The sequence below is a fragment of the Sarcophilus harrisii genome, chromosome 2 (genome assembly GCF_902635505.1).
Source record: "Sarcophilus harrisii chromosome 2, mSarHar1.11, whole genome shotgun sequence".
Taxonomy (NCBI): domain Eukaryota; kingdom Metazoa; phylum Chordata; class Mammalia; order Dasyuromorphia; family Dasyuridae; genus Sarcophilus; species Sarcophilus harrisii.
The window spans coordinates 54,053,854-54,066,565 of record NC_045427.1 but is presented as its reverse complement, the minus strand read 5'-3'; the positions used below and the strand labels follow the sequence as shown (position 1 = coordinate 54,066,565).

Here is a 12,712-nt window from a genome sequence, read left to right as displayed (position 1 = left end):
ATTTCTCAAATTTAGTTTTTCACTTGTAAAACGTGGTGTACAACACTTGCCTCGCCTGACTCATGGGGCGCTTGTGAGGATGGATGTGCTAAAGGATGTATGTGATGTGGCAGTTAGGTGGCACAAGGGATAGAGGGCTGGCCCTGGAGTCGAGGACCTGCATTCAAATATAGCCTTGGAAACTCCCTCCTGTATGACCCTGGGCAAGTCACTTAACCCCATTTGCCTTGGTTTCCTCATCAATCAAATGAGCTGGAGAAGGAAATGTCAAAACCATTCCAATATCTTTGCCAAGAACCCCCAAATGGGATTATGAAGAATCGGACACTTGACAAAACAACAAAATGTATATAAAAGGAGTGCTAGAAAGTGTTAGAAAGTATGATACATTACAGCTACCTTTAACCAAAACATTGGGCCACTTACTCCATTCTGAAAATCAATATTACTTTGTCAATAATCCAGGAAGTATCATGGGTTCAATAAACATGAATACTCAAGGGGAGAGGCCTAGTGATTATTTAAAAAATTCTTTTAGCTTTTTAAATAGACTTCTACTTCTCTCTTCCCCCTTCTAATGTATCTCCTTTTCTCATCCTTTTAAAAAACAAAAATTATTCCAGCAATAATTGACCCTCATGAATCAATCCCTGCTATATAAATTTAATTACCCTAATAACGATAAAGTTCTTAGGACTTACATATATATCAAATCTTCCCATACAGGAATGTAAACAGGTTAACTTTATTGAGTCCTTATGATTACTCTTTCATGTTTACCTTTTAATTCTGGGGTCTTCACAGAATGTCAAATTTTTTATTCCGCTCTGGTCTTTTTACAAAGGAGGTCAGAATGAAGACCACTCTTTGAGCTAGAAAGAGGGTACGATTTGGATATTGAGAACAGAGACCACAAGACCAGTGATTTTAGTTCAGCCTCCACATCTTAGCTACAGAATCTTGAGTGAATATGAAGTCTTAATTTCTTTAAAGGTAAAATGGAAATAAGAATGCTTGTACTATTAGTATTATTGAGCTGCTATGAGGAATGTTCTTTATAAACCTTAACATCTCAATTACTATTGTTATTATTGGAGACGTGGTATGTCCTGTCTGCTAATGAAACTTGACAATACAGTTTACCAGTTACTGCAAAAAGAGTTTTCCCAAATCACACTGTGTCTATGCAGCTAGGTTTCTATGTCTTTGAAAGACATTTCTTTAACTATATGTCAATAAATTTAATAATAGAAGTTAAATGGAGGAATATTTACAAAAATAGATTACCCAGGATAACAGAAGAAACACATTTCTTGCATTAGAATATTAACCCTTTTGGAATCTGATGTATAAAAATGAGGCAAAAAAAGGTCCCCATTTTATTGATGGAAATAAGTTAGCTCCATGTTTTAATTGGTGTTTCTTTTCCAGATTTAGTTACCTAGTCTTCTAGGCACTATGTGAAGTGCTAGGGATACAAAGAGAGACAAATGTATTTTTTGCTCTCAAAGAGCTCCCACTCTAATGGAGAATTAATTTAAGTAGCTAGGGATAGACGAAATATTTTTATAGCAAATGGAAGGCAAGCTTTGAGGACACGGTGAAAAAACAGTAGAAAGTGGGATTTGAGTTGAAGAAAACCAGGAAAACTAAGACAGAGGAATAAGGGGAGGAAGATGATGGTAAGGTTATTCCAGGCAGAGTTGCTGGAATGATGATGGTGTTGTGGATGCCAGTGGAGAAATTCAGAAGGGATAAGAAAGGATTTGGAGAGAAGGTTCTGGTTTTGGACATAGTGAATTGGGGGTAGTAACCCAGGGTTTGGGGCTTGGCAAGGTATAAGCAGCAATGTCTTGGTGGAGGGGGGCTTTGATAACTAGATCTGGATTGGGGATCAATTCGAATACTAGGAACCTCAGAGGATGAGAGACTGCTTGGTGAGGATGGTCAAGGCAGGGAGCAAGGAGCATCCCGACACCGTATCTGAGAATGAGTGCCGAGTACTGATGCTGTGAGCAGGAGGTAGCCGGGTCTCAGGAGACTCTAGAAGAGAAAAAGTAACGAGAAAGAAAGAGGCTGCAATGAGTTAAGGGTAAGCAGACAAGAAGTCAGGGAGAGCGGGGTGGGGGGGGGGGGGGGCGGTGCCTGAGGAACAAGAACGGAGTTCCGGATCAGAGACAGAATGAACATGAGGGGTGGGAGCGTGCTAAGTCTGCACCGAATCTGGCTTCTTGGCAGATAGAGTTTTATCCTCTGAGACCCAGGGAGGGTCGGTCTTAGCACAGGACCAGACAGAAGTATGAGCACCTGCACCAAAGGCCAAGGCGTGTCTTGTCTGGGAAGGCCTTGAGGGGCAGAAGATGGAAGTGATGCTGGGCGGGGAGTCTGATAGGTTGGAAGCAGGTAGTGACTTTCCCCCCAAGATAAAGCACAGGGGGAGTTCCAGGAAGCCAACAGGACAGGAAAAAGAAAGGGATCTTTGCCCCATTCATGCACAATCCAGCCCTGCTGGTATAATTTTTTTCTGACTTGTTAACAAAAGTAACATTGAATGATGTTTAATATACACATTTTTTTAATTCTACTATGCCATCTAATTGTATAATTGAAAATAATGAGGCAATCCTGCACACATTATACTTTAACCAGAGTCAGAATTTTAATCTTTTAGAGTTTTACTTTCAAACATCTGCCTTATAATTATATATAGAAAATATCTGAGTTAAAAACCATATAATACAGTGCTAATAAAAATCTAGTTTTTAATAGGAATAATTCAGTTCATCTCAATCTCTGCCTCCTTTGATGCTTTCAGAGAACACCCCGTCCTGCTGAAGCATACACTTCTATTTATAAGACTTATCTGCCCCAGAAAGGAATGGTTTACATATTGTTAAGATGAATCAAAACATTACCATGAAGATATTCATGGCTATCTTTGGGGAATGGTTCTTGGTGGGTGGTTGTCCTTCATTTTCAAAGAAGTCCAAAATGTCATCACTATGTGCGAGATGAATTACAGTTTGTCCAACTGTGGCCGATCAGACCAGTACGAGCTTGGAATGCTCCGACACAGGTAGGACACCAATAGTCCCCATGAACATTTGGGGTGGATTCTCTTAACTTTGAGCATCTCATGTTTCTTCTGAGCTATTTTCATTCTGCTTTGCTTATAATGCACAGCACCCTTCTCTGATGAGGGCACGCCATGCCCCCAGTAGTTTAGGTAATCATGGGACTTTAAGCCTACACAAAACTACTGAAAATACCCATAAATCCTTTTTTTTAAATTCAATTTTATTTCAGTTCCAAATTCTTCATCCCACCCCCCCCTTAGGAAAGTAAGAACAAAAACCATTACAAAGTGTATAGTTAAGCAAAACAAATTCTAGCATAAGTCATGCCCCCCCCCAAAAAAAATTTAATTTGTGTTCTTAGTCCACTGATTTATTGTTGATCATGACACTGATTTGAATTTTTTTCACAATATGGTTATTATTATATAAATCATTCTTCTGATTCTTCTCACTTCACTCTGCATATCAAGTCTTCTCAGATTTCTTTTGAAACCATCCCGGTTCATCATTTCTTACAACATGACAGTACATTCATATACTATAATTCGTTTCACTTCCCAATTGATGAATACCCTTTCGTTTTCCAATTTTTTTGCCAACACAAAAACAATCAAACAAAAAAAAAAACAACTACCACTGTTTCTGTACAAATGGATTCTTTTCCTCTTTGGACTACAGATCTAATAGCAGTATTGTTAAATCAAAGGGTTGGTTTATTTGTACAAGTTTTCCTATAGCCTCTCCAGCATCTCATTTCCCTTTTCTCCCCAGCTTTGTAAATTTAGGTGTGAAATGGAGTTTTAGAGTTGTTTTAATTAGTATTTCTCTAATTACTAGTGATTTAGAGCATTCTTTCATATGGCTAGGGATAGCTTGCATTTTTCCCCCCTGAAAACTGCCTATTTATAACCTTTGACCCTCAAATATCTTTTCATTTCAGTAGGTGAAAGGGAGACATCACAGTTCAGCAACAGAGACATCTGTACAAAACTATGTTTTAGGATCTATAAGTGATGCTTGAGCCCAACTTTAGAGAAGTTCTGCTGGTGCTTCTAGTACTTTAATGGATTAGCTAAAACACAAACAGATCTGCAATAGGGCAAATTTCACATCGTTGTGAGTCATTGCAGCAAGGTACCAGTTGCTCTACACCTGGGTCCATATTCCCAGTTTATTACAATATAGTATTTTGCCTGACTGGCCACTGTATTACACTGTATTACAGTGAAGGAAACCAAAGACTGAACTTTAAGGCCCCTTCAGGCCCTATTATTCTATGAGAGTCTGTGTAATGAGGGTTTAGGTTCATGGGCTGAAGACTCTTCTAGAATAATCTTTTTAATAACATCAACCACCTTGATGTTAGACCTGAGTAAAGATACTCTAGAAATGCAAACTGTGCTTGCTACACTGATCCAAAGTTTCAAAGCTTGGAATGATAGCAAATACTTTCAGTTGAAATGATCAAAATCTTAGCATTTAAAATATTCTTTTTGTACTTAATTATTTAAGCATAGGCTATTTATGAAGAGAACTTTCCCTAATTGCTTAAATAATTAAGATCTCTATTAGAAACTTCTGAAATAACCATAGGCTATAGAGAAGAAACACAAAGAGTACTGTTTTTTACTCATCCAGCCAACAACCTTTTTTCCCAATTCCAGATACTTATCTGACTCTAGATATGGCACCAAGGGGAAGATTTTCATTACATATTGAAATTAAGCTAGAGTGGGATTCAAAATTTAGTCCCAGCATGATCAGATACCGTTGTTAGGAGAACAGAGCTGAGGATGGCACCTTATCAATCATCATCTTCATCGTCACATGGATTTCGAACTCCTTCACTATGACGACATTTCCCAATCATTTCTAATAAGCAGTGCACCTCTTTTTCATTATCTAAGACATTCTTCTTACAGGTTGACTAAGGAAAGAGAAGAGGATCAAATATGAAACACTGATACTGATGTACACATAATTAACAACTTAGAATGGACAAAAGCTGATATAAATTAATTTTTGAGCTTATTAAAATAGGCTTAAAAGAAAAAAAAAGAAATTAGACTAAACAATGTTTTTTCCTTATTATAATGACATTTTAAATGATGTCATTATTAAAAACCTTAGAGTTTTCAGAGAAAGCCCATCATGCTTATTTCTTCTGCAAAGAGACTCCATCCTCCCCTGTTGATGAGAAGGTGCAGTCCACTGGAAGAAGTAATGAACTTTTCTATGTAACTTGGAAGTCATAGATACTAAATTAGAATCCCAACTCTGCCATGAGATTACTATCTCAGTCCACTATCCATGAGCTTTTTGCGGGGCAAGTCAGTTCCCACTTGTGAAAATATAAGGGATTGATTTAGGTGGTTTTGAACATCTCCTACTGGACTCCATAGGTAGCTGCATTCAGACTTTATCCTCCTCTTCTTCACAGAGTAAAGTCTCTGCAAGGTTGGAGCCTCTCTCTCTACTAACTTGCAGTGACACTAATTTGATATTCATAAATCAAGGGGAGGAACAAAAGCCACGCTGCCTGGGCATTATGGCAACCTTCATGAAAACAAGAGAGAAGGAAAAGAGGGCTGACAGTTTGGAACCTGCTTAATTGATATCATAATGTCTTGGTAAAAGACATTTTCTTTTTCATTCAAACAGAAATGAGGCTGCACATGCTAAAATTATAAATAGAACCTACCAAGGAAAATCAGATTTAGAAGGGGTCTAAGTAAAAGCAGGTTTGGGTTGTTCCTTTAAAAGCTAGCAATGAACTAATATGCCAATAATGATAAACCCAAAGAAACAAGCTTTTGAGAGGTAAGAACTCAACAGCTAACAAAAATTATTGGGAAAACCAGAAAGCAGTTTAACAGAAAATAGGCATAGATCAATATGTCATATTGTAAAGATAAGGTCAAAAGGGATAAGTGATTTAGACATAAAGGATGATATAATAAGTAGATTGGAGTGCATGAAAAAATAAACCTGTCAGATCTATGGATAGGAGAAAAGTTAATGAGCAAACCTTGAAATAAAAAGATTAATGAGAAGTAAAATAGACAATCTTGATTGCATGAAATTGAAGTTGTTGCATAAACAAAAACAAAAAAACTAAAAAACTTAAAACAAAAACTAATATGGCCAAAATTAGAAGAAAAACAGGAAACTGGGGAAACCTTACAGGTTTCTCTCACAAAAACCTATCTCAAATATATATGGAACAGAGTCAAATGAATAAAAATACAAATAAAGTGAGCAGAAGCAGAACAGCATACATAGTAAAAGCAACATTTTCAGGATGAAGAACTGTGAAAGACTTAGCTATTCTGAAGAAGACCATGATCCAAGACAATTCCCAAAGACCCATGATGAAAAATATTATCCAACTCCAGAGAAAGAACTGATGAACTCTGAATGCAGATTAAGACATACCTTTTTAAACTTTATTTTTACTCTTTGGTTTGTGTTTTCTTTTTCAACAAGGATAATATGGAAATATGTTTTGTATGACTTCACATATGCAACTGATATCAAATTGCTTGCTTTCTCAAGGAGGGAAGAGGGAGAGGAAGAGTATTTGAAACAAAGTTGTAAAATATAGGACTGTTAATAAATTTTTTACATATATTTGGGAAATATTTAATGAATTAAAAAGATTTTTTCACTCAATAGTATTTTATTTTTTCCAATTACATGTAAAAATAGTTTTTAACATTCACTTTTGTAAGATTTCATTCCAGATGGACTTTTCCTTAAAATAATAAGTGGCATCTATTTAAAACCATCAATAAGCATCATATGTAATGGGGAAAACTGCAACCATTCCCAATAAGATCAGGAGTGAAATAAGTTTGCCCACTATCACATTACTATTCAATATTGTATTAGAAATGCTAGCTTTGGCAATAACAGTTGAGAAAGAGATTAAAGGAATTAGAGTAGGCAATGAGGAAACCAAATTATCACTCTTTGCTAATGATATGATGGTATAAGTACTTAGACAACCCCAGAGATTCTACTAAAAAGTTATTAAAAATAATCCACACCATTAGCAAAGTTGCAGGATACAAAATAAGCCCACATAAGTCATCAGCATTCTTATATATCACTAACAAAATCCAACAGTCAGAGTTACAAAGAGAAATTCCACTTAAAGTAACTACTGACAGTATAAAATACTTAGGAATCTATCTGCCAAGGGAAAATCAGAAACTATGAGCAAAACTACAAAACATTTTCCACACAAATTAAGTCTGATCTAACCAACTGGAAAAATATTAAATGATTTTGGATAGAGTGAGCAAATATAATAAAGATGACAATACTACCTAAACTAATCTATTTATTTAACATTATACCAATCAAGACTCCCAAAAAACTATTTTAATGACCTAAAAAAAATAACAACAAAGTTCATATGGAAAAACAAAAGGTCAAGAATTTCAAGGGGAATTAATGAAAAAAAAAAAATCAAATGTAAGATTGCATTCCGATTTTTTTCTCTCCTTTCTTTCCCTTACCCTTTCCCAAGACAGCAAGTAATCTGACAGCTATAGCCTATAAATTTCCATATTAGTCATATTGTGAAAGAAAAATCAAAAGGGAAAAAACACAAGAAAAAAAGGTAAAAATAGTGTGCTTCAATCTGTAGTCCCCATAGTTCAAAAATTATTTTTTAAAATGGTAATATAATGACAATAAAATGATGATAAAATAATGAAGACTTAGGGAGATAAAGGAATAAACTTATAGAGCTAAGTCAGAAGGTGGCTTCCCAAACCAAATATGTCTTTCTCCAGAAATCAACATGGCAAAATGAACAAGAGAAATAGCTTTGGAGTCAAAAGATCTTTAGTTTTCAGATCTATCTCTACCACATTCTAGCTGTTGACCACTCATCACTCTCAAGAAACTGGGCCTGTAAATTGCTAATCTGTATTAATAAAGAGAGTTTTAACACTGGGAATTCTCCATGTGCGGGGCAGAGGCCATGAAAAAGCTGAGAAGTAGCTGAAAGGCCATGAGGTCCAAGAGAAAAGGACCATTCTTCAGAATCTTGTTACCTGTGTCGTGGGGCAAGTTATTTCCCTGGTCCAGGTCAAATGAGGATATCTAATGATCCCCCAAGTCACTTTCAGCTCTAAAGCCTATGATCCCTTGATCTTGCCTTCCAAACAATTGTTTTATAAGATTTAAACTTATTTATTCCTGCCTTTAGGAAACATATTGGAGGGAGGGGAGAGGAATAAGAACAATTATTAAAACCATCATAGCTCTATGCTCAAGCAATGGTTCCATGCTTAGAGAATTTTAGTCACTTACCTTCTCACAACATTGGAAATCTCCAACTGCCCAGACCTCTAGACAATCTATCTCAAAGTTCTCCCTGCATGACAGTTGAGGGCTGTTATACGTAGAACATCTAGGATTTGCTTTGCTGTGTCCTTTTCCAAAATCACAATCAATCCAAAGTCCAAAGTAATCCAATTGACCTCCCATGCCCTACAAAAGACATGAAATAGCAAATAAATCCATATAAATTAATCCATCCCAGAAAGATATGTTATTATTTAGTTTAAAACATTTACTTTTAAAATACAATTCTATGTTATTCTTTTCTTGAAAAAGTCAACAACTTATAAAAGGAAGAATTTATGACCAAACAAGATGCAGAAAGCATAATAAAATACAAAATGAGTAATTTTGACTATATAAAAATAACAAGTTTCTGTACAAACAAAACCAATGAAACCAAAATTAGAAGGAAGGAAGAAAACTGGGGGGGTGGGGGGGGGGAGAATTCACAGCAAGTATCTCTGATAAAGGTTTTATTTCTCAAATATATAGAAAAGTGAATCAAATTTAAAAGACTATAAGTTATTCCAAAAGACTATAAATGATTAAAAGATATGAACAGGCACTTCTAAAAGAAATCAAAGCTAGTTATATGAAAAAATGCTCCAAATCATTACTGATTAGAGAAATGAAAATTAAAACAAATCTTAGGTACAATCCTCACATCCATCAGACTGGTTTATATAACAGCACAGGAAAATGATAAAATATTGGAAGGGATGTGAGAAAACAGATATTAATGCATTGTTGGTGGAATTGTAAACTGATCCAGCCCTTCTGTAGAGCAGTTTGTTCCTATGACCAAAGAGCTATAAAACTATTCATACTCTTTCACCTGGCAATATTACTGTATCCCAAGGAAACTTTTTTAAAAGGGCAAAGAACCTGTTTATACAAAAATATTGATAGCAGCTCTTTTTGTGGTGGCTAAGAATAGGAAATTAAGGAGATGTCCATCAACTGAAGAATGGCTAAACAAGTTGTGGCATATGATTGCAATGGAATATTATTATAAGAAATAACAAGCAGGATGATTTTAAATAAACCTGAAAAGATTTATGCAAATTGATAGAAAATGAAGAGAACAGATCCAGGAAAACATTGCATACAGTAACAGCAATATTGTATGATGCACAACTACGAATGACTTAGCTATTTTCAGCAAAACAATGACTCATGATGAAAAATGCTATCTGCCTCCAAAGAAGTGATATCATCTGAATTCAGACTGAAGTATATTATTTTTTACCTTTTTTAATTTGAGTTTTCGTGCTCAAAATGATTAATGTGAAAATGTTTCATATGATTACACATGTATAACCTCTGTATCAAATTGCTTACTATCTCAGGATAGGGGGAAAGAGGAAAGAATAGAATTTAGAACTCAAAACTTAAAATTTATTTTTACAAAGAGCAATAACTATTTAAATCTATTGTTTTAAAAAACTAGATTTAATCTCCATTAAAGTTTCACAGCAAAACTTCCTCATGGAGATGACCTTGAGTTCTCAGAAGTTATGTCATTATGGAAAGGATACAAAGAATGAGTGAGAATGGACTAAGTTTAGCTTAGCTAAAAGGCTCATCACTAGCTCACTGACCACAGAGAAGGATTTTCAGGAGCAACAACTCAGAAGGAATGTCTACTACTCAGTTATAGAGGCACTGCAATCCATGCTGGGAAAGGGAGTATTCAAATAGACAAAATCACAGATATAATAACCCTAAGCAAATCCAAGAACAAAGAGAATCAATTATTTTCAATTTGCAGGACATTAAGTGCCTACAATATTCAGGACACTGTGATGATTCTCCTCAGCTGGCTGCTTCTTACCTGAATGAGGGCAGAGACTAATCCTGTTGCCTGAGATGGGAGAACTGGAATATTAATTTTCCACTCCAATTTCCAAGCTTTTTTTCTAACACCATCATGCAGTAAATTGTCCTTTGAGGTTCACTTAATTTCTATCTACCACGCACTCAAAATTGTGGTAGATCCCCCCAGTTTCCCCTCACATTGCTTCTCTCCTTCCCAAATTCTGCCTTCATACTAGAGGACTTTAATATAAACTGATAATCCCTCAAACACCTTAACTTCCCCATTCTTCCATACTATCTCAGCTAAACAGATGATCAAAACCTTCATCTGGTCATTATCCACAAATGTACCACTTCTATGTTCATGAATTCTGAAATTTCCTCGTCCGATCACAATCTGTTGTCATTCCAACACTCTCTCTCTCTGCTTTGCAACTCCAAGCCTCATTCTTCATTCCTACTGTCATCTCCAGGCCCTCAACTACTTAGTTCTTTCCCAGGCTATCACCCCTAGGCTGCCCCTACTCTCTCCATTCCATACTGTAACCCTCCCCCCAGTCCAGCTCTCACTGCCTTCTTCCCTTGGCCGCTGATCTTATTACCAATCTTGCCCTGTTAAGTCTCATCAGCTGTCTTTACCCCTACTTATGTGCTGCTGAATGGAAGCTGAAGAAAACTGCACAAATGTGCCGACTAGATGCACTACAAATTTATGCAACATGATTTCAATTGGATCCCCACTGCTGCAAAGCTAATTTTTTTTGGAGGGGGGGGAGGGAGGTTGAGGCAATCATGGTTAAATGATTTGCCCAGGTTAAATGACACAGCTGGTAAATGTTAAATGAGGTCACATTTGAACTCAGGTTCACCTGACTCCAGAACTGGGGTTCTACCCACTGCACCATCAGCTACCCCAGACTTATCCTTTAAGACCAGATTGCTTCCTGCCTCCAAACCTCCTGGACTCCTTGTGAGCTCTAGAATCGAATACAGAACCTTAAGAGAGACATTAAAAGTTCTTCGCCGTTTGCTTCCTGCCCCCACTCTCACCAATCTTGCTAAGTCTCGACTCCCTCCTCTACTCTGCAGCCCAATGACCCTGGCCTTCCATCCTGTTACTCCACTACCTCTTGAACCCAGGACACCCGCCCATCTTGTCTGGAAGATCCTTTCCATGCTCCTCTCTGCCTTCTACAAAAAGTCTTTCATGATTTCCCATTAAGACATCACAATGCTTTCCCCCTGTTGATTATCTCCAGTTCATCCTGAATATATTGTGTCTGCACATAATTGTTTGCAGATTGTTTCCCCACACTTGAGAGTGAGCTCCTGGAGAACAGGACCTGGCTCCTGCCTTTTTTATTTCTAACACTTAGCACAGTGCTTGCACAGTGTTTATTGACTGACTGTACCAAGCCCTAGGGTTACAACAATGAAGAAAGTCACTCTCCATTCCTTTAAAAAGCTTTTAACAGTGGAACAAGATCTCTGTACATCCATAATTAAGGTGCAAGGCTGAGTAATACATGGAGAAGGGCAAAAAGTTCGATAAATTTGTGAAAAGGAAAAAACCAAAGATCATATTCAAGTAGAGAAGTTAAGAGGAGAGGTAGATTAGGGGTCAAACATACCTTTAAATTTCAAGTCTACCTGGGAAAATAATACTTATGTATAATTAACATTCAGAGAATAATATAAGACAGTATATAAGCATTAAATGGGTATAGAGAAGACAAGATATGGATGTCACCATGAGGAAGTCAGTAAGTCCTAAAGAAACAAGAATCCAACTACGGACCAAAAATATGTAGTGGAGCCAGTCTGTATAGTTGATCCTGCAATTTTCTGTGTTCTCCTACAGGGTCTTCCTTGGGCTTTAGATGCCCTGTGCCCCACTTCCTATTTCTTTGGCAGGAGAACACATTGTATGAGAAAGCAAGGAGGAGAATGACTACAAATAAAATTGTGGTCATCACCCCCTAATCCTATCTTCTATAAAATGAAATAAATCTTTTTTTTTTAATATTCTAAGAAATCTATTTGAATTAAAAACAAACAAACAAATAAAAGGAATGGGGTGCAGGAGTAAAGAAGATAATAAAGCCAGAAAGTTTTCAGGCTGAAAGAATAGTTTTGGCAAACTTTGGTACTCTCCAAAATAATAGTGAAAAGACATGGTAATGGAAAAAGCATTAGATTAGGATTTGGGTTAGAATTTGGAAGTCAGGTTCATTCCATGCTCAGCTCTGCTGCTAACAAGATATGTAACTTTGGGCAAGTGACTTTAGCCCTCTGAGATATTTCTTAATCTGCAAAATGAGGCTTTTAGCTCAGATGCCTTCTCACTTGCATCACATGCCTGATCATTCTCATTCTTAAAAAGACAAAAACAAAACACCTTCATTTGCCCCTAATATTTCCTCCCTGAATGCCTACCAAAAGCTGTTTAAATTACTTGT

General features: G+C 36.5%; 1 protein-coding gene across 6 annotated transcripts in view; it reads right to left on the bottom strand.

Moving 5' to 3' along the window:
* Positions 1-12,712, bottom strand: part of MEAK7 (MTOR associated protein, eak-7 homolog) — a 59,067-nt gene that overhangs the window by 17,524 nt on the left and 28,831 nt on the right. For 4 of the 6 annotated variants that reach the window (XM_023495442.2, XM_031950195.1, XM_031950198.1 and 1 more), the window contains 2 exons: positions 8,403-8,582; positions 4,677-5,004 (listed from right to left, as the gene is read on the bottom strand). In XM_023495442.2, coding sequence (XP_023351210.1) covers positions 4,882-5,004; positions 8,403-8,582 — 303 coding nt within the window. In that variant the 3' untranslated portion in view covers positions 4,677-4,881. Of the gene's footprint in view, positions 1-4,676; positions 5,005-8,402; positions 8,583-12,712 lie in introns of those variants that run through there. The other 2 variants (XM_031950196.1, XM_031950197.1) reach the window with 1 other exon arrangement.